This window comes from Nansenia antarctica, assembly GCF_963989245.1.
Source record: "Nansenia antarctica genome assembly, chromosome: 1".
Classification (NCBI taxonomy): domain Eukaryota; kingdom Metazoa; phylum Chordata; class Actinopteri; order Argentiniformes; family Microstomatidae; genus Nansenia; species Nansenia antarctica.
The window spans coordinates 96236037-96259213 of record NC_137674.1 but is presented as its reverse complement, the minus strand read 5'-3'; the positions used below and the strand labels follow the sequence as shown (position 1 = coordinate 96259213).

General features: G+C 43.8%; 1 protein-coding gene across 1 annotated transcript; it reads left to right on the top strand.

The window, feature by feature from the left end:
• Nucleotides 1–3057: 3057 nt before the first annotated feature.
• Nucleotides 3058–22794, top strand: fyco1a (FYVE and coiled-coil domain autophagy adaptor 1a; the record flags this gene model as incomplete). The annotated part of the gene is made up of 17 exons (XM_080542966.1): nucleotides 3058–3118; nucleotides 6013–6119; nucleotides 6348–6473; nucleotides 6632–6738; nucleotides 7524–7667; nucleotides 7792–7885; nucleotides 8065–10563; nucleotides 12158–12250; nucleotides 13293–13423; nucleotides 13758–13925; nucleotides 16733–16885; nucleotides 17315–17544; nucleotides 18160–18328; nucleotides 19117–19209; nucleotides 19339–19549; nucleotides 20421–20530; nucleotides 20983–22794. 17 exons carry the CDS (start codon nucleotides 3058–3060, stop codon nucleotides 21056–21058), a joined length of 4572 nt encoding a protein of 1523 aa, XP_080399092.1. The 3' UTR covers nucleotides 21059–22794.
• Between the last annotated feature and the right edge of the window lie 383 nt (nucleotides 22795–23177).

The window sequence follows — 23177 nt, the reverse complement described above, 5'->3', positions numbered from 1 at the left end:
ATCACCATGTATGACAAGCAGAGCACTACAGGCAAGGTTGATGAGGCAAGACTAGAATTATTTGCGCGGAAGCAAAGGTCTTATGATGCCATTCCACCGACAAGCGCATCCCTCGTTCAGCATGTGAAACGGTCTGCCTTCCAAGCTGCCTGCATATGGGGCCAGGCAACAGTGTGCAAAATGCAAATTGAAAGCCCTGCCAACTGGGGCTGGAAAAAAGATGGTGAGGTCTGGCAAGTGGTCTGGACAACCCTTCCACCGATTGTTCAGACGTGTGAGCAGTTGACGAAATGTGGCTGCAAGACTGAATGCAGAGGACGATGCAAATGTTATCGATTCGGCCTGAAGTGTACCCAGTTGTGTGCCTGTGAATGTGAGGACTAAAAGAAGAAACAGCCATGATTGCCAGCCATGTTTTGCTCAGAATTGTACAATGCAGCCTATGCTTGGACATGTTTTCTGTGTTTCCGCTAACTACAGTATAAATGAAAAAAATATAATAATAATAATAATAATAATAATAATACAAAATACAACAACAAAAAATTGGGGGGGAGACAAAGACAGCCTCTACGTGGCCTTCCCTACAAGTAGCTTACAGGTCCAATAGCCAAAAGTGAAACTAATGTCTTTAATGCATCTTTTAGGAAATTGCTCAATCATTCTGGTTATTTTGTGTCCTTTTTGAAATGAGAAAATAAAATAAATTTGTAGCACTGCTTAAATGCAATATGCGTATTTTGCGTACCGGAAACAACACCAAGAGAGTGTTTTTAGTTTAATTCCCATTTTATCACCATAATATTCAATAATTTTGATATTCTAAATGCAGAATTGGATTTCTCACACTCAAAAACATATATTTCAATGTATAGGCCATCAAAATAGGATTATTCAGTCAAAAACGCTGTTTGAATCCATTTCGAATGGCGGCCATCTTGAAAAATGGTGGCCATTTTGTTTTATCAAGTGGAAACCGTACTTTTCTGAGAGAGTAGGTCCCAAAGCACTTGTGTGCCAAATTTGGTGCTTGTATCACCAAGCGAACGATTATTTCATTAATCTGCTGCACTATTAACAATGTTGATGGAATACCCCCCAGGTAGTTGGGGGTCGGACTCAGAGGTGTTACTAGAATGTCACCTTTGCTGGGGCGGCTGTGGAGGCTGTGGCGTAGGAAGCAGAGCCGAGGTCCAATGATTGCAAGGTTGGCAGATCGGTGGTTCGAACCCTGGCTGGCCATATGTTGAGGTGTCCTTGGGCAAGACACTGAACCCCAAATTGCTCCCAATGAGCGGGCTGGTGCCTTGCATGGTAGCTTGCCGCCATTGGTGTGTGTGTGAATGGGTGAATGAGAGGCCATTGTAAAGTGCTTTGGAATCAGGCGCTATATAAGTCATTCCAGTTACCTTTGGGTGGGCATTTGGAGTATTTGGGTGAGCAAATTGTTGCCTTTCCGAAATAGGGTATGTTAACAAGGGCGTAGTTTAATTTAGAGAATGGGAGTGGGGGTGGTGGTGGTGGTGGTGGTGGGTGTTGAGATACAATTACAGAATCCAACTTTTGGAGATGGGTTTGGGGCCATTAGCCTACCCTACAAAAAACCCCTGTAAAACCTTTATTTAGATTTTATGATGAACATTTGCATACATTTTCAAACCTTACGTTTAACCTTTAATTCGTAGTTGAAATGGCAAATTGACTAGGCCCACTCGCACTCTAGTGCTCTCTCTGTCGGAGGAGTATCCTACAACTCATATTGTATAGCCTATCTATGTTTGTTTACAAAAACTGTTTACAAACAATTAACACATAAGATAGTAGGGATTTATAAGTCATTTCCTTCGAGAATTGAAGGAAGAATTGATGGATGATTTCAAATTTGAACAGCACTACAAATTGTAACCAGACATTTACACTTGGTTTGAGTGTTTTTGCAAAAATGTATCACATGATTGTCTTTGTTTTTACCAACGATTAAAGGGCTATGTTTACTTACTGTTTTACAACCAAACTACATCCGGTTCTACAGGTCCCAACCATTGGTCATTATCATTTTTGTCGCATTATGATTGTGTCACCGACTTGTCAATCAAGACATTTTGCCGCCCCATACGTAGCAAGTTAATGTGAACGTAAACTATGGATTTTCATGGATCTCCACTCCTAGTTGAAAGTATGTCAAAGTTGTTTATCTTCGCTATAAACAATGTGTCCATTTGCTGATATGAATTGATATAAAGGTGCAATACGCACATTCACTTTTAATGTTAATTACTTGTTAAGGATAATATTGCCCTATACGGTAGCTTTCATAACATAACTTCATAACATAACTGCTGCGAAAGTAATACACAAAACATGTTGATCGACCTGCTAGTCATGTTTTGTGCCAACACATTTTATAGTCTAATGTTATGTTAACTTTAATTAAAAAAACAAATCATAGTGTACTGTATTTGAATGACTTTGGTGGGGGGGTCAGGAATCGACTGATATCTAAACTTTGTTTAGCCAGTCTTTGCAGTGTGAGGAACCCCTTGTGGATTAATGTTTTGTGACAATATTCACAATTTGCTTATGACTAATTATAAACGAATGCTAACTGCTCTTTCTCAATATAGAGCATCTCTGTTATGAACCATCAACATTTTCCTCATAAACTACCGACGCCTCTTCTCAGCATAGTGACACAATTTAGGGAACAATGTATGGCCATTAGCTACTAATAATAGACCTATGTTCTTTATCAATACATATCTTTGAGAGTTTCTTTGCTAGGTTAAGATTGTTTAAACGTTACGAGACCTACGAGTTTGTTTGATTTGTGTCTAAGTGATATGTTGCCTATGTGTGTGAGGTAGTGACTGAAAGACAGACAGAATACTGTATGTGAAAGAGTCAAAGGGGTGTGTGTGTGTGTGTGTGTGTGTGTGTGTGTGTGTGTGTGTGTGTGTGTGTGTGTGTACACACATGCTTTGTTCCTGACTGTCTGATTCTCTGATTCAGCAGACTGTGTGTGACCCTGTGACCCTGTTGCCGGGAGTGTGTCAGACCATGGCTGCCGGGGTTGCTGTCGGGGAGAGCCAGCTTCAGAGGATTATCAGAGATCTGCACGGTACGCTGGCATTGTGTGTATGCACGTGTGTGTGTATAACAACGTGTGTGTATGTGTGTGTATAACAATGTGTGTGTCAGGGTCTGTGTGAATGTGTTGGGGGTAGACAGTGGTCTGCTGACATAGAGCGACAGAGAGGGAGAGATAGAAAGGCCCAGTGGTAGAGAGGGTTTCAATGGCCTGGATGTGACTCCTGCCTTGGCATCGGGTCCAACAGTAGATTCTTTCCTTCCACACGGACTGTGGGAAAACACCATGGATCTAAATTCCGGCCCTCGTGGCCCTCGGCACAGAAGGGTGTGGCGGGCACACAGAGTCGCTCTTAGCATGCAGCGAGAGAGAGAGAGCTTGCTAAGGGTGCACCCCTCACAGGTGTCTTTCCAGTTTTTACGGTGGATACGAGGCAAGTGGGTAATGTAAGGGGCTGGGACATTAGGGAGGTGGAAGGGGACTGGAGATTAGGGATTGGGAGTGTCTGTCTGGACTGATATGACTGCGGTGTGGGGGTAGGTATGACTGGGGGGGTGGGGGTTAGGGGTTGGGGGATGTCTCTTCTGTAGATACCTGTAAACCATAAAAAAACACATCAAGAGTGGCGTGAGTGTCTGTGTCTGTTTGTGTATTGTGTGTGTGTGTGCATGCAATGTCATTGTTAGTCGTAGACTGGTGAGATATGTGTGTGAACTGTAATGGTAATTGTAGGAATTCCTTGGGTTAACCTAAGTACTTACTTGAATCACTTCCCAGATAGTGAGACACACTATTTGACTGGAAAGATTGCAGTAATCTTTTTGCTCAGCAGAAAAAGAATAATATATCAAGGAGAAACAGGTGGAGTGCATCAGTGGAGGCTAGTGGAGGTGGAAATCATAGGACGGTTTGATACGTGTTTGATACCATTCCTCATTCTGTTCCATGATGAGCAATGAGCAATGAGCCCATCCTCCGATTTCTACCTAAACCAGCCTCCACTGAAGCGTTGTAATAGAGCCTCTCTCAGAAGCGCTTTCACCAGTATTCATTGTGGGGTAATGCATCAGTTAGTGTGGGCTATGTACAGTCATGTGAAAAACATTATGACACCCCATGAAATATTTAGTTCTTTTTTAAGAAATATGGAGACAATATTTGGTCTTCTTTCAAACAGTATCTCAGAATCAGACTTATTTTTATTGCCGAAGTATATTCGCACATACAGGAAATTTACTCGGTGTGGTTGAAGCATAGGACATAAGATAAAAACAACAATATAATAAAAACAACAATGTAATAAGCGTGGCATGGGTGTTGGTGCCAGATGGGCTGTTTTGAGTATTTCAGAAAGTGCTGATCTACTGGGATTTTCCCGCACAACCATCTCTAGGGGTAACAGAGAATGGTCAGAAAAAGAGAAAATGTGGAAGTCTCAGAGTCAATGAGAGGCAGGGGGCTTGTTTGTGAGGCCCACTGCCATGGGGAAGAAACTTTCCAGCTGGCGCAAGGTTTTGGTCTTCATAGACTGGAACCTTTATCCAGATGGAAATATAGATAAAGGTGATGTAATTTAATCAAAAACAATGAAAATGTAATTTTATGATCATTTATTTAACAGAAAATGAACAAAGATGCTAATTCCTACTGAGGAAAAAGTTAGGACACCCTATGCTAATAGCTGGTATTGCCCCCATTGGCTGAAATAACATCAATTGGACGTTTCCTATAACTGTCTACCAGTCTCTGACATCAACTGGGAGAACGTTTTTCTCACTCCTCCAAGCAGAAGTCTTTCAGCTGTGTGATGTTTGAGGGGTGTCTTCCATGCACCTCCCGTTTCAAATCACCCCACATCATCTCAATAGGATTAAAATCCGGGCTTTGACTTGGGCCATTCCAGAACTCAATTTCTTTCTTTTCCTTGCCATTCCTTGGTGGATTTACTGGAATGTTTTGGGTCATTGTCATGTTGCATGGTCCACATCCGCTTCAGCTTAAATCTTTGGATGGATGGTCTCACATCTTCCTCTAGCAAGCTCTGATACAATAAAGAATTCATAGTGGATTCTATGATGGTGAGCTGGCCAAGTGCTGCTGCAGCAAAGCAGCCCCAAACCATGACATTTCCACCCCCATCCTTCACAGAGGTTCTTGTGCTCAAATGTTGTCTTTGGTTTGTCCCAAACATGTCTTTGGCTACTGTGCCCAAACTAACTTTGGATTAATCTGTCCAAAGCACATTGTTCCAGAAGTCCTGGTGTTTGTCTAGGTGTTCTCTGGCAAACTTTAATCTTGCCCTGATGTTTTTTTTTTTTTTTTACAGTAAGGGTTTCCTCCTTGCACACCTCCCACGAAAATCAAACTTCTGCAGTTTCTTTCTGTTGGTAGATGCATTTACTTTGACATCAACTATGGCAAGAGCTACCTGTAGGTCCCATGATGACATTTTAGGATTGTTGGAGAATCTTGAAGCATCTTGCGGTCTGCTCTTGGGCTGAACTTGCTAGTCATGTCTGACTTGGTCATGTTGGCAGTTGTTCTAAATGCTCTCCACAATTATTTTCCGGCCAGTGGAATTCAAATTTTAGTAAGTACCGGTAGTAATAAATCCTGAAAATGAAAATTGCATTTCTGTTAATTACATTTTACAAATCATTTGTATTTTCAGTTTTATTTGTTTAGTTATATTACCTCCAACTCGCAATATTGTTGAAATGAAGATCAATTGTCATATGTTGAAATATGTTGAAAAAGACAAAGGCTTTCATGGGGTGTCCTATCTTTTTCAAATGACTGTAAGTGTTTCTTTTTAAAGGTGCTGTGTTCAGTCTCCCCTTTCTATGTCTCTCTCTCTCTCTCTCTCTCTCTCTCTCTCTCTCTCTCTCTCTCTCTCTCCCTTTCCCCTTTTCTATCAATTACAGATGCTGTTGCAGAGCTCACAAAAGAGTACAGGGAAAATGGGGAGCCAATCACAGATGACAGCTCAAATCTGCACAAATTCTCCTACAAACTGGAGTATTTACTACAGGTGAGTCACTGTTCATAACCAACAGTATATTACCAAAACATTTTCACTACTTTGGCCCCATAGCAGCTTTGAGGTCCGATGAATCTATCAATTAAATGTATTGTTTGTGCCTTATATAAACTGGGTACAATCAGAGTTAAAGATTATAACAATTCTAAACTGATACTTACCAATATTCTCAACTACTATATAGTACAACTTGTAACTAACACTATCTATGACATTCAGTTTGACCAGAAGGAGAAGACAATGTTTCTTGGCACCAGAAAAGACTACTGGGAATATTTCAGTGACTGTCTGGCTAAAATCAAAGGAGCCAATGATGGTATCCGCTTTGTCAAGTCTATCCCTGAGGTATACAGATCATCACCTTTAAAGTCTTTATTGTTCATAGAAGTTGAATAATTAATAATGCTATTATGCTAACTACATGCAATTCAGTATGGTCCTGAGTGCTATTGATTGATAGTGTTTTTGATTGCCATGTTAAGGGTGTTATTTTGCCCCTCCAGCTGAAGACATCCTTAGGGAAGGGAAGGGCTTTCATTCGCTACTCCCTGGTGCACCAGCGACTGGCAGACACCCTGCAGCAGTGCCTGATGAACCAAAGGGTCACCAGGTAAACACACACACACACACACACACACACACACACACAAACACACAGACACACACACACACACACACACACACACACACACACACACACACACACACACACACACACACACACACACACACACACACACACACACACGTGATTCAATCCGGGCCACAGAATCATTTATATGAGACACAGTAGTGTTTGCCTGGATTAAAGAAGGGATTGTGTAGGTCGGGATTTCAAACATGGCTCAGCAAACAGACAAGTTGCTATTCCCGGAATTGAAGTGTTCTTAGTGCATTGTTTCAGGTGAATTACTCAGTAAGTGCATTGTTTCAGGTGAATATTATTTCCTCTTTGATTCTTTTAAATCCTTTAAATGTCTCTTCTGCTTTTGTTTTTTTCACTTCTACAATCTGCTTTCTCTGTTCCTCAGGTGAGTGAACATGTGCCCACACTACAGTAGTACGGTAGTGTTTATGGGTGGGTGGGGTTTTACTGGCTTTCGTTTATGTATTGAGAAAGTCGGCCTTTTTGAAACTCATGGCTCCTCTAATGTTACAGCTGAACACACCGAAACCGCCCGTTGTGAAACAGAGGCTTGGAGAGTCATGTTAGAATGCCTTTAGATTAAAATCTGAGTGGTATTTTCATCAAAAAACTTCAATGACATGTTTTGGGGACCCCAGAGACCTATATCAACTTGTTGAAAAAGTGTATACCGGTAATAAATAAAAAAAACTGGATATTTCTAATTTCTCACTCCCCCAGCCTTTCTCCTCTCCTCTCTCTCCCTGCAGTGACTGGTTTTACGCACGCAGCCCCTTCCTGAAGCCTCACCTCAGTGTTGACATCATCAGTCACCTGTATGAGCTCAATGAGGTCCAGTTTGATGTGGCCTCTAGGGGTCATGACCTTGACTCGTCCTGGCCCACCTTTGCTAGGTAACCTCATGTTTGTAAGTTCCTTGGCATACAATGGGTTGAGGACTAGTGGAAATGTAGGTTTAGATGACACTAGTATATATCACATTACCCCGTCACATTGTGTCTGTTTTCTGATTCACAGGAGGACCCTGGGCATGCCAAACTCCCCAAGTCACATGTGGAAGGCCCCCAGTCGCAGCTCCAGCATCAGCAGTCTGGCCAGCACTTACTCACAGGTACTGACGTAGTATATAGCCCTGACCACCTGATTCTTTAAAAAAAAAATGTTATTGATTTATATACAATAATAAACAGACAAGTGCATCCATTCATGGAGAGAAAAAAAATACTAATACAAATAAACACAAACAGTGTTCTCTGTGGTACTCACTTTCACCCCCCTGCACCCCTCTAGCAGGCCCACGAGTTCCCCTCCTCCCCTGACTATGGGCCGGGCCTACTGACTGAGTTGAACGAGTCTCTTTCTGCTTGTGGCATGGAAGTCAGCGTGGTGGACGACCTCCGCATGGAACTCGATCAGTCAGAGCTGAAGCAGCGGGAGCTCCTGGAGAGGGTGCAGCAGATGGGGGAGGAGGCTGTTGAGCTCAGGGGGGTGGTGGTGGAGCTCCAGAGGCAGCTGGATGTGTCGCTGGCTGCACAGGAGGAGCAGCTGGGCCTGCATGGGGCACTCAAGGCTCTAGAGGGGCGGGAGGAAGCCCTTTCCCATGAGCTGCAGGCCCTAAGGACTGGGGATAGGGCTAGAGAAGTCGAACATCGCCACCTGCAGGAGAAGCTGGCCGCCGCAGAGGGGAAGAATATGGAGCTCATGGCCAAGCTGGATGGGGCGTTGGATGAGAAGGGCCAGCAGGCTGCCAGCTACTTTGACTCGGCACAGAAGATCCATGAGCTGCTGGACAGATTGAAGGAGGCGGAGAGGGGCAAGATGGAGGCTGTGGCAGAGGGGGAGGAGACGAGGAGGCAAGTGGAGAGACTGGCGGAGAAGCTGAGGATCAAGGAGACTGCAGTCAAAGAGGGGGAGACCAAGCTTGGGGAGTTGGTGATGTCTTCCACAGGGGAGAAGGCTAAGCTGGAGGAGCGAGTGGAGGAGCAGTGCAAAACCATCGACAAACTACAGGGGGCACTGACAGTGAGGGAAAAAGAGGCCAGCAACCTTCAGAGGCAGCTACGGGACCTCCAGAGTGACATAGAGGAGAAGGAGAGACAGGCAGAGGAGGCCAGGAGGAGCGTACAGGAAGAGAAGGAGAACATTCAGAGGAGCATAGGTGATTTAAAAGAGGCTATGGAAGGGGAGCTCCTCTCCCTGAAGGAGCAACTGAATAGTAGAGAGACAGAACTGACCTCCAGTAACCAGAGAATTCAGCAAAGTGAGGCTCAGAGCAAAAGCCTGGCCAAGGAAAGAAACGGCTTGAGCACCAGCCTCTCCGTGCTGGAGAGCAGCATCAGGGAGCAGGCCAAGAAGATAGAGGATTACAAGACTCAGTGCACCAATCTGATGGAGCTCAACGGGAAGCTGCTGGGCACGGTGAAGAGGAACAAGGAGCTGAAGAAGGACCTGGCAGAGAGCCGGGCAGCACTGGAGGCCGAGGTGGCCGCCCTGAGGGCCTCGGAGAAGCAGCTGAGGGGCCAGCTGAACGACGCAAAGGTGACGGTGGACGAGAAGGAGAAGAGGCTGCGGGAGGAGAATCGTGCCCTGGACGAGAGCCTGCAGCGGGCAGCCATGGCCGCGGAGGTTTCGGACACAACAGCCAAGCGGCTGGAGCATGAGAACCAGGGCCTGAGAGAGGAGCAGGGCACGGTGAAAGGGGCACTGAGCTCCATGCAGGAGGAGCTGAAGGCCATCCATGGGCAGATCGGTGAGCTGGAGAAGAGCTTGGGAGCCTCGCGGAGGACTGAGGCCAGCCTGCAGGAACAGCTCAGAGACCGGGAAGCCCGGCTGGAGAGCAAAGAGATGGGTTCTGTGGAGCTCCGGGCCAGGGTCAACGCCCTGGAGGCCAGAGAGAGAGAGCTGGATAAGGCCAAGGCCAAGGCAGAGGCCGCCTGCTCCAGACAGACAGAGTTGATAAAGAGGGTGACTGGGGAGAAGAAGGCAGTGGAGAGGGCCCAGCTGGAGAGGAGCTCTGTCCATGCCAAGGAGAGCCAAGAGGTGGCCGCGAAGTTGACGATGGTGGAAGGCCAGCTGGATGTAAACATGAAGGAGGTGTCCAGGCTCCTGGCGGAGGTGCTAGACCTGAGGGTGCAGCTGCAGAGGTCTGGGGAGGAAAAGTTGAAGACCCAGGCCCAGCTGGAGGTGACGGAGGCCCAGAGAGATGAGCTCAGGACCTTGGTGGAGCAGCTCAAAACCCAGACGGAGGCCCTCAACCAGAAGCATGTGGCTGAGCTCCTCCAGTGCAAGGAGAGAGAGGAGGCACTGAGTGGGCAGCGCGACAGAGAGGCGGCCGCCCTCGCCGAGCTGGCTGCCACCGAGGCCTCCACCAAGGGAGAGCTGGCTGCACTCAAGGCCCAGAATGAGAGGCTGGCCCTGGAGGGCCTCCACCGGTCCAACACAGAGATGGCGGAGCTAGGAATGACCGTCTGCAAGCTGACAGCAGAGAGAGAGGAGGCCAGAGAGCGTTGGGCGGGGGAGGTGGTCAGGATAGAGGAGATGGAGAAGCGGAAAACCAGAGAGGTGGAGCAGCTAGAGGCCTGCATGGCTGCCTTGCGCCAGGAAAATGCCAGTCTGAGAGATGAGCTGAGGCAGACAGAGAACCTTCCAGAAACCATGCTGGAGCTGCAGGAAAAGCTTGAGAAAGCAGAGGGCCAGATGAAGAGCCACCAGGAATCTAGCCATGAGGAGATGGCAGCCGTCAAGTTCCAGATGAGCTCGGAGAGCATGAACCATCAGAACCAAGTGAAGGTGAGTGACTTGAATAAACTGTTAACTTTGGGAAAACCTCTCTGCAGAAAACAATGCATCACATTTATGAAAAGGTCTGGTGAAAAGGTCTGCATGCAATTCAAAGTTGCGCAAATGATATATATATTTTTTTTCATATTACGAAAGTGTTGAAGAGTGTTGATATGAACAAACAACAGTTTTAGGATCACTAAATCTCCTACATTTGTTTTAGGATTTATGAATTGGGTTCACTGTGTCGTCTGTCGTCCTGCTTTGTAGGCTATTGAGTTAGTAGTTGTGTTTCCATAAAAGTTAAGCGAATTTCGAAATGCGAATCATGAAATGTGGAGCGTTTCCATTAACTTGGTTGGAGCGAATAAGCTAAGCTACGTAAAACGTAATTTCGTCAGAGTATTTCGTCAGTATTTACATGTATATAGTTTGATGTAAAGAACTCTCCCAACTGCAATGCAAAAAACACATACAAAATCTTTTTAAAAGTACAATAAAGCTTTATTTCCTTTAACAAAGAGTGTGCATCTCTAGCAGTACGATATCTGTATCTGACATACTACCTGTAGACGCTCCACTCAGGGTTGCCAGGTGGGATTGACAATTTCCAGCCTAACCACAGTCTAAAAACCGCTAAATCCACCAAAAACTAGCCGATTTGGCAACCCTGTCTCCGCTGCTTCAGACTCTCCCACTTGTTGCACAAAATGGGCCAGGGTTTGTCAAATCCTTTGTTAGGCATCTCATTTCTTAAGTCCTGGTATATTGTGGCATTTCTTTGCTGTTTACCATCTAAGACATGTTTAGCAGATATGTTTTCATCACGCGTATGGGAATACCCAGGGAGACACAGACAGCAGAAACAGCTGAGTCATGTGAATTGAAAGTCACTACGTCAGAGTTTATTCGAATGACCTGTTTCCATAAAACTTTATGCGCATTAACTCTGATTCGCATAAGGCAAAAACCATCTTAAGCGAGCGTATCGACTTTGTGCGAATTAGAGGTGATTTGCATCGAATGTCGTTTATGTGAATCAAACCGTTTCCATAACATTTCTCATGCGAATCATCTCAAACTGATGCGAATCACCTCAAAATGCAAATCAGAATGTTTTATGGAAACGCACCTAGAGATACATTACTTTTTGGCATGTTGATGTTCTATCAACATGTTGTGATGTGCTAAACATGCAGTTAGATGTTAGTACATAGCAATGTTTGCTTTTTAGCTGCTAGTTAGTTACCATTCACAATGGTTGCAAACACATGTTTTGATTGAGTGATTTTCTCAAATTCTCTGTTTGAGGTTTACCAACATTCAAATAAGCATATCTCCTTCAACTATTTTCAGATGTCAATGTATGACACATCATCAAGCTTACAATCTACACTTTCATAATCTGAAAAACCTAACCTTTTTCACCAGACCCTGTTACATTTAGTAATTTAGACAACTCATTTCGATCTTTATTTGTGTGTTTGTTGTCTTTGAGCTAATCACTTAATTTGAGTTTATAGAACAGTATATATTTGTATTCTTATTTGATTGCCCTTGTATGGCAACATTTTCAGCACCATGTTTTTTTCTCTCCATCCAGAGTCTGAATGAAGAACTAGGAAACGTGAAAGACCAGCTGCAGACAGAGCAGGAGAAGGTGTACAGTCTGGGGGCCAAAGTATCAGAGGTTGAGGTCTGCATCATCATCTCTTAACATCAATTAAATCCCCAATCAAGAAAATAATACTGGTGCAGAAAATAATTGACTTAATGACATTGCTGTTAAGCAATGTCCACCCATTGATATGCTTACAGCAGATGCAATGAGAGAAACAATTGTATTTGTTTGTGACTGATCTTTCATGAATACAATATAATGATGCCAGAGCCTGCCATAGCCACGTCAAGCTTGTCTCCTGTGGTCATTCTTTTGTATTTCATTAGAGAGGTGTACCAAAGGGCAAAATAATGCAAATGAGAGAAGGAGAGAGGAATAAGTCTCCAGATCTAGTGGGAGGAGATGGGTTAATTAATAGCGATTAGTGCTTGTGTTCGTTATAAAACAGGGCAGAGTAGTTTTAATCTAAACTCCTCAAAAAAAGTTTGGAAACGTTATTTCTGACGATTATTTTTAATAATACCAATTGGTATTGTTTTTTTTATATTGTTGGAAAGCCTGATTAGTCACCTTTACAACAAGGTACAACTTGTAAGGATCATGCATTTGTGGAAGGAGCAACACAGCTAAACGTGTGTTAATAATACCAATTGGTATTGTTTTTTTATATTGTTGGAAAGCCTGATTAGTCACCTTTACAACAAGGTACAACTTGTAAGGATCATGCATTTGTGGAAGGAGCAACACAGCTAAACGTGTTGGTAGAGGCCCAAAACATTTAGCCAAAATCCCCTGCAAAACAGAACAGGGCAGAGTAGGGCAGGGCAGGTGCCGAACTGTTTTTGAGGAGTTTATTTCCTCTTAACAGTAGAGAGGATGTGTCACATTTTAATTGGTCTGCCTGAACTGGAATATTGAGATATAGAGTTAAATTACAGAACCACCGCTCACACTCTTGACATCGTAATCTGCTGTGTCTATTAATTTACAGACCTGTCTATTGAGAAAAGCATGGAGACAGTTGAATAAAAGGGTCGATTAACCTATTCTGAAAAAGGTTTTCAGTGTTATTAATTATTCATTCAACAAATGTATGTTCTCCTTGTGTTCAATGAAGGAGGTGAATGTGGAATACTCTCGGTTGATTGGAGAAAAAGATTGTCACATGACATGTGTCCGAAATAATTCGGAAGCTACCATTCATCAGCATGAGGGAGAGATTCAGCAACTGAGAGACACTATCACCAGGTGAGGCTATAACCCCCTACCATCATTTGACTTGTGCTGCCTGTGATACCCCAAACAGCACCCTATTTAGATGAACAGAGTGGTAAGTAACAGTCTGTGTTTGTCCATGTCTCCTCTCAGGGTAAGCAAAATATATGATTTTGGATTTTGGGGCGAACCATCCCTTTAAGATCCCTGAGTTTAAGATTCAGAATACGTAACAGTGACGATAACTCATATTGTGTTTAGAGATGTCTACTATATGAAGGTGGATGTCAAAATCATTATGTCATCGCATGCACTACAGTCCCTCTCTTACTCCTTCTCACTATTTGTATCTCTCTCTCTCTTTAAGCTATGAAGAGACTGTCTTGACTGTTCAGACGGAGCACAAGGAGCTGAAGCAGAAACTGGACCGGGCTGAGGCCGACAAGCAGAACCATCACCTCACCATGGCTGCAGAGATCGACGACCTCAGCCGAACCAAGACCAACCTGGAGGAGCGGCTCATAGAACTCATCCAGTAAGCCCTACGCCCCTATCTGGACTCTACCAGACAGACAGAGACAGAGACAGAGACAGAGAGAGAGAGAGAGAGACAGAGAGACAGAGAGACAGAGAGACAGACAGACAGACAGACAGGCAGGCAGGCAGACAGGCAGACAGGCAGACAGGCAGACAGGCAGGCAGACAGGCAGGCAGACAGGCAGGCAGTTCTGTGTCTTTGATGATGAGACATGAGATGTGTAGATGTTGACAACGTTCAGTGTTTCCCCTAGGTTTGCTGCCTTGGGGGGGTGGCATGGACTGTGGCATAAGACCCTGCGACATACCAGCGTCATGTCCAGGGGGTGTACTAACTTGTACATTAAGCCGCCTCACGCTACGGAAACAGGAGATAGGCTCCTGCCCTATGGGCCATTAGGCTCGAGAACCATCGGTTCTCAAGGCTACTTACTTATGTGGTCTTGACTACCTGTCCACTTTCTCACCTGGTTCTTGCGCTCTTTCTCTCTGGTGCACCATCCTGCTCTCTCTCCTTCTTTCCCTCTCTATCCTCCTCTCTCCCTTTTGCTGTCAACCAAAAGGCAAACATAACAACCAGAGTATTTATAATCTAATAAGAGGTATAAATTGATCCATATCAATTTATAACATAATTATAATTGAATATTGGATTGCTGTGGGCAATGCAGTCAGATAATGTCATTTTGACTTTACTCTCTCACCTGAAAATAAATCGTATGTCCAACTATAAAAAACAGAGTGAGATTTTGTGTTTTTGGGGCCCGCCCCCCCAAGGCAATGGTAGGGGAAACACTGACGTTTATTTACTCACCTTGTTTAGGGGAGTAGATAGCATGTTTGCTGGACCCTGTGGGGAGTGTGTATTCTGAGGATTCCCTCCCACGGAATACACAGCATGGTCCTTTGAAATTCCCTCGCATCACCTGCGCTGATAGGTGGAGGGAAAAGAGAGAATGAGAGAGAGAGAGAGAGAGAGAGAGAGAGAGAGAGAGAGAGAGAGAGAGAGAGAGAGCTTATGATTCCTCAGTGCTCTTGGCAATCACTGATGCTTTCTCCATGGTTCACTTAGCTTTCATCCTCAGTAGGGGATCAAAAAACACAAATGCCAGCACCAGAACTGCAGGGTGCTAAAAAGAGCATGAATAATATATTAGGATGGTATACACTCACTGAACACTTTATTAGGAACCCCTGTCAACAGTTCAAGCTGGTGGAGGTGGTATAATGATGGGGAATCCCAACTTTGGCAGTTGTCCCCAAGTGCTTAAAGGCAACAGCCATCGTGCCGGTGCCAAAGAACTATGCTGCAGTGAATCTGAAGGACTTCCGCCCTGTTGCGGTCACGTCTGGCTCCATGAAGTGCTTGGAGAAGATGCTCCTGGGCCGCCTATAAGCTCAGCTTTCCCCAGCAGTACGCCTAAGAACAGGTCAACGGAGGACGACATCTCTACGGCACCTCACTCCACCCTGACCCACCTCAGCTTTCAACACCATCATCCCCTCCAAGCTGGTCACCAAACTAAGAGACCTTGGTTTCAGCACCTCCCTCTGCAACTGGATCCTAGACTTTCTAACCAACAGACCCCAGCTTGTCAAATTGGGCAACCACTCTTCCAACACCTCTTCCTTGGTCAAAAAGGCGCAGCCTTATACTTCCTGAGGAGATTGAAGAAAGCCCAGCTGTCTCTCAGGCTCCTGACCAACTTCTACCTCTGCACCATTGAGAGCATCCTCACCAACTGCATCACAGTGTGGTACGGCAACAGCAATGTATCCGACCGCAAGGCCCTGCAACGGGTGGTGAAAACCGCCCAGCGTATCATTGGCACCAAACTCCCTACCATCGACTCCCTTCAGGCAACCCGGTGTCAGCGGATGGTGGCAAGCATCATCAAGGATACCTCGCACCCCAACCATGATCTGTTTGACCACCTCCCATCTAAGAGACTCCGGAAGTACAGGATCCTCAGGACCCGTACCAGCAGGCTCCAGAACAGCTTCTTTCACAGAGCTATCACTCTGATAAACAAACGCCCCCTCCACACATCCCGCTGAACTATCCCCCCCAACAACCCCCCCCCCCCCCCCACACACACACCCTGAGTGATTAATGTGATCACTATTTAACCTTTGCACTACTCATGTTTACAATACTACCTTTGCACATACTGTATATTTGCACATTACATACTGTCTATAAGCTACCGTAACTGTACATAAATCATAACTGTATATACCTCTGAACTACCGTACGTGCCTTACTGTACCGATCACTATCATTGTCATGTTTTTAATATCATGTTCTTATATCACTATTTGCACTTCTGGTTAGATGCTAAACTGCTAAATGTCGTTGTATAGTACTCTGCAATGACAATAAAGTTGAATCTAATCTAATCTAATAAAGTGTTCAGTGAGTGTATATATGTTACGGTATATGTGGGAATACGGTACATGTGGGAAAACTAGGGTTAGGGTTAGGTGCTAGGGTGCTAGGGTTAAGGTTAGGGTTAGGGTTAAGGTTAGGGTTAGGGTTAGACATGCCAGCATGTACCAAGTCACCCTAGCACCTAACCCTAACCCTAGTTTTCCCACATGTACCGTATTCCCACATGTACCGTAACATATACACTGTGTAAGACACAAACACGGTAGCATGAATAGTAATGGTTTATTTTTGTTAATACCTCCTAATTTATAAAATGTGTAATTCACACATTACAAAGAAACGTACACTTACAAGACCCTAATCGGCAGAATTGTTGTTCACTCAAATGTGTGCTGTTGTGCGTGCTTTGGCAGGGATAAGGACGCACTGTGGCAGAAGTCAGACGCTCTCGAGTTTGAGCAGAAGCTACGGGCGGAGGAGCGCTGGTGGCTGGTGGACAAGGAGGCCACCCACTGCCTGGGCTGCCAGGGCCATTTCACCTGGTGGCTGCGCCGGCACCACTGCAGGTGAGCACAACCAGGGGTATGACTGGTGGTTCTACTGTAGACACTGACCGTCTGTTTTTAATGTAGTCTGGCTTGTGTATACAAAAAAAGCGGAAGTGAAAGTTTCAGGCTACACAGCAGATTGACCTACTTTGAAACCTAATCAGATATCAGAAATGTTAGCATAATGTCCCTAATACCTAGATAGCTATATTGTAATTTGTGTGTTGTGGTGTGGTTGTATGGGTTGTTGGGGGCGTTGGTTGCAGCATGTGGCCTTGTTGTCTTGTTTTGTCATTATATGTGTTTTAAAAGAAAATAAAGAAACATTTGATCACAAAAAGAAATGTTAGCATAAAAAGGTTGTTTCCCAGAATTAAGACAGGTTCGAGAGCTTTCAGGTGGTGGTGATTGTTCTACACAGACACTTGTCGTTTGTTGTTGTTTCAGGCTGTGTGGACGTATCTTCTGCTACTACTGTAGTAACAACTTTGTGATGACCAAGCACAGCGGGAAAAAGGAGCGCTGTTGTAGGGAGTGTTACAGCACGCACAGCGCCGTGGTGGAGAGGTTCACAGAGGCTGAGCTCAGCCCCGCCGACATCCAGCCAACTCCACCTGGAGCTGGGCCTCCGCCTCCCCGTGACCCGGCCCCCTACAAAGCCACACCCAGGGTTACAGGTGAGATACATACAAAGATGAACACACAAAAGCATACACATTACACACACACTTGTTTGTACGGATATGCCGCATGTTGTACCCATGCACATATAAACATACATGGACACACACACACACACACGCACACGCACACGCACACACGCACACGCACACGCACACACACACACACCACAAACAAAGTCCTCTATATCACATACCTAGACAAAGGGGTCTGCTTTTGTTTAAAAAAACCACATGGTGAATTTGTTTTGATTGAAAACACTTTCTCGCAGTGGTTCTGGCTCTATTTGAAAGCTATTTTAAAGTGGTTTTGTGTTGAATGGGGAACTCATAACAGGAACTGAAGAGTAACAGCATCATTCTGCGGAATAAGGACAGAGACCTCAGTTGGTATTGTGAAATCGAAATTCACACTTCCTCAAGCCCTTTTCTGCTTTTTAAAGTACACCTTTAGTGGGTGATTTTGCAATCAATGTTTTGGCAATGGAATTGAAATGAGATTTGAACTAAGAATTGACTACTTTAGACATGAAATGACTGTGGTACACAGTAGTTACAAGGATAAAGGCTGAAGCGTTTAAAAAAAAAATGATTTCCTTTTTTCTTGAGCAGTGTCTGACCCGGGCATGGATCAGCCAGTCAGCAAGTCTGATGACGGGGTGTTTGACATCATCACTGAAGAGGAAGTGAATGGGATCTACGACAGCGACTCGCTGTCCCAAACAACCGGGGGCTCCCTGGAAGGGGAACAAGATGCTAGGCCTCCAGGGGTTCTAGATATGTGAGTGCATTATGACAACCACGCACGTATGCATGCACGCACGCACACAAACTGACTTATACAAACGTAACTGGTGACCTTCACGCACTCACTTCTGATTTACATTTGTGAGATCTGCTGGAATGATTGTAAATAAAAGATCATGATCAGATGACGGCGCGTTCACTGTGGGAGATACGATGACCGTGAATTGATGCATATCAGATGGAACTTAAGACAACCTTCAGGATTTAGACATATAATATCATTCATATATTATCTCACTTTCGTGTTTTTCCTCCTGTATACTATAATCTTACACCCCATCCCTGACAGGCTTATATCAGCTGCTGCCTCTGTGAGTGTCATTAGCAAGAACACACCATGAAAAAGTGTTAGTGAAGATAAAGCCAAATATTGACTTGCGACTTCTCGCTTTAGTCAATCCCCAAGGACACATTAGAATTCTAGTGCTGTAGCACCCACTCATCCTCACTTCAGCTTTCTGCCTTTGTTGTCGTACAGTTGCAAAGATTTTTAGATTGTTACAAAGACATGCAAATAGGAAAGTGTCAACTGCAGTACGATCGGGTGCTTTGTTTCTGGGTATCGTAGGAATATTATGTTTTGAGACTCTTCACTGACTTCTGAACGTCATACTGTAGCAGTAGTACTCTCTGTCTTGGCATTGTCAAGTAGTTCTAGTCAGATGTACTCATCATTACAAGAAGTAAGTTAGTCAGATAAGAGTTGATAGAAATAAGAGGTTTGTGGTAAATAATGTTGTATTCTTGTGGCCCAACCTGCAGAGGGACTGGAGACACGACCCCTGATGACCCGGAAGATATTGTGTCCACTGTGCAGGACGCCGAGATCAACCTCCTCCAATCAGGAGACGTCACGTGAGTCATTTTGTCATTACTTTTTCCTCTCTCCCCAGACAAGACTGATACCAGTCTAATGTAAGTAAGCCCCAATCCCCAAATACCCCACCAACAATCAAATTAATGATATGTCTGATGTGTTTTCAGACTGGTCGTCCCTCTTGGTCTTGACGACATCTCTCAGTTTGGCGATGGTTCACGGGAGCTCTTCGTCAAGTCCAGCTGCTACAGTGTCATAGCCATTGCCGTGGGCGACCGTGGCCCCACCATCAGCTGGGTGTTCTCCTCTGAGCCCAAGAGCATCTCCTTTAGTGTGGTGTATCGCGAGACCACTGACACCCCTGTGGAACAGTCCAAGGTAAGCCAGCCTGTAGGTCAAAGGTCACCAGCCCTGGTCCTGCAGAGTTCTAGGGAGTGCAGGCTGCTTTTACTGCCCAGGACCAACACAGCTGATTATTCAACTCATCAATCAGACCTTAGTTAGTTTGGTTAGTTTTTATTTGAAAATCATGAAATGTACATAAAAAGGTATTATCAATGCCATATGTCAGTCATACACTTACATGCTGTTGAGGAATGAGCACACAATAAAACCCTAGGATTTTATTTCCGTTGTGATCCTCTGGAGTTTTATGTGTGTGCTTGTGTGTGTGCTTGTGCATAAAGTGCTTGAGTTGTTGAATCAGACGTGTAAAGACTGGGCTGGACCAAAAGCCTTCCAAACCTGTCTGCCATTAACTAGGGTTTGTCACCAATGCTCCCTTGTTACTTATATTGGTCCCTAATAGAGTGGATTTTAGCAAATGACTTAACCAACCAGATGTGATATGGGAGTTGCTTAGTCATTAGTCAAGTTAGGCTGAGCTAAATAGCAGAGCAGTGCCCCCTACTGGTCAACCATTTGAGAATCATCATTACAGGTTTGTTGCAATCAACTTATACCGAAAAGAATATTGACATACCATTCCAGACAACAAGAGGTTTATGTTTATAGTTATTTGGCTGATTACATTTTCTTCAAACCAAGCTTGCATTGATTTTTAATCAAGCCTCTGGACCAAAGTGTGGTAATTGTAAACTCTGTAGTTTAAAGAGGAAAAAAAGGTACAAAACTGAATATTTGTTGCTCTGTTTGAACAAAGTAAGCCCTAAAAAACTCTACAGACAGTAATGTATTCGTATTGAAATATAGGTCTCGTCCGACTCGTCCTCCTGTGCTCTGCTCTCAGGTACTGATTCCTCTGACCCGCTGTAACTCCCACAAAGAGACCATCCAAGGCCAGCTGAAGGTCAGGAACCCTGGACTCTACTCACTCGTCTTTGACAACTCCTTCTCAAGGTAGGGTACTGCCAATCTTCTAATCCAGTGTTTCTCAACCCTCTCCTCGGGGGCGCCCCAGCCGCTCCACATATTTGATCTGTTCCACCACCAGCACACCTGATTCAACTAATCAAGTACAAACCATAATTGCTTTGTACTTGATTAGTTAAATCAGGTGAGCTGGTGGTGGAACAGATCAAATATGTGGAGCGGCTGGGGCGCCCCGAGGAGAGGGTTGAGAAACACTGTAATCTAATCCATCACTGACCATACTAAACATCTTGTTCCTATTTAAGGGTGTGCTTGTGTAGAGCAGAACACTACAGTATAACTATAAATCAATTTACTCTGTACACTTGTGCTGAAGGATGACAGGTCTTTGAAGTATTCTCTACTCCATCCTTATGACATAACATTGCATCTCTTATGTCCCATATGTAAAATTGTTATTCTTTATCTTGGCTTCCCAGGTTCATCTCGAAGAAGGTTCTCTACCACTTGACAATCGAAAAGCCAATAATTTACGATGGAAGTGATTTTCCGTAAACCTGGCTGGCAGATGTAAACTCAGAGGGAAACAGTGTCCTTTTTAAATTAATTTCATACTCTAATTTGTCTCTGGGTGCCCCACCAAGTATTTTATGTTTGGTTTTGCTGTTTTAGTCAACATTTGGTTTTGCAGGACCCCGCCCTACTGTATATTTTAATATTTGGAGTGTGTTTTAGACTGTTGCTTAATTTAACTGTTCACTGAGTGGATATAAATGGAAACATGCTAGAAAAAACTGTTATATAAGTGGACTTAAAAGCTGAAGAGCTGTTAAAACGAGCACACCCCATGGACTGATAAATGCGGTGAGTTTACACTAGACAACCACACACCAATGCCGTGTGTAGGCAACCACACACCAATGCCGGTTTTCTCAGTTATCTTATCACTGATTAGGTTTTTAATATCAGTTTTAGTTTTAACTGAATTTGAAATGGATTCAAGTTACAATAGAGCTTGCCTACCTAAGTTTGAGTTCATTCAATGACCTCCAGCACCTTTCAAAGCAACTGAATATAGCAAGGCAGTTGCTTTGTGACATCTTCAAACACTGTGAGAATTAATGAAATTAGTACATAAATGAATAAGTAATGTAGATCATTGAGAGTGTCTCTCTGGTAGCTGCTGAAGGCTGCTCACAATCAGAGACTCAGGGCTCTTCATAGGACCTCAGCAGCCTTCCCTCAAGGCAGATTTTTTTCTCCATCTTTGTATGTTTTTAAGATATGACTGCCATCTTTATTGTCATGGAAAGAGCACATGGGGGGGAGGGGGTTGGTGGTTCAGTGTTCTTGCTTTTTGTTCCAAAAGTTGCTTCATATGGTCTAACTAGCTGCAAAAAGACAATGCTTCTGCGTGTATCATTATATGTGATAACTACTACTACGCAATGATTAAGCTGTATAACTCGATTATATCAATTATCAATTATAATTATATATTATTATGACATATAAGCAACATTTCTATCACTTACAGAACAAGTACCAATTAGCACTAGTTGCCTATTGGAGATGCATATTTACATAGAGTAGGCTTAGATTATGTTATTCTTAAGAAACCCTGTTTTAACCCTGTTAAACTAGTTTTCTGTAAGGGTGGAATCCTAACTCGAGATCTGCGCACATAACTCGAATCATGGCATAAATTTCACTATGACATAATGCAAGATTTATGCAAAATCGTTTAGTTACTTGCGCAGATCTCGAGTTAGGATTCTACCCTAAGGTCTCTGTAGTAGGGTCCGCAGTGGTGCACAGCAGTGTCGACCATCATAGGAATCTGGTTTTGTTATGTTATGTTTTTATGGATTTCATGAGTTGTTATAGCCATACATTTTAGTTTAGTATATCATTTGTTGTACTCTCAAGGATCCAAATGTGTTGTATGTTATACTGTACGTTTTTCCATTTTTAGGGGATATTTATCTACGTTTATATTTTCCTTTCTCTATCTCAAAGCAATAAGGAGATACCTGGTGTGGTATCTCAGTCACCGTGGTGTTTCTAAAGAGGTGACAGTCACTGATTCAGGTGACCCTTCACTAATTAAGCAATTAAGGGCTCAATTGGATGCTGCTTTTGTAGAGATCTGTTGACATTTCTCAAACATTTCTCTTTTGTATTCTACTAGTGGTCTAAATATGTGCACTTTGTATACAAAGCCTCATATTTTCTCTACAGACTTGCACTTTTAGAGGAAAAAAGTTTTACAAAGACTGTATTTTAAACAGAATCCGTTAGTGTTCATGATATTTGTAAAATAGGTATTATTGGGACAGATTGTATACCTGTAATACAGTGAGGAGGTTTTTCAGCTCTCATGTGATTTCAGTGAAATGTATAAATGCTCGATCTATGCAATTATGGTACCTGTAAAACATATACAGTTATTGAATAAAATATTTAAATGGTGATGTCTCTTCCACTTTCCTCGCACCTCACATGGGGTCATAAGTCATCCCTGCTATTATATACTTGTAGGCTTTTGTGAGGTCGTTTAACTCAATACAATGAACTCTACAGAGCGGAGCTATCATGTCAAATGTAACAAAAGTTAAAATAAACCATGGTTGCAATCGATACATCCACCACACAAGCTTATGAAATGTCCAAT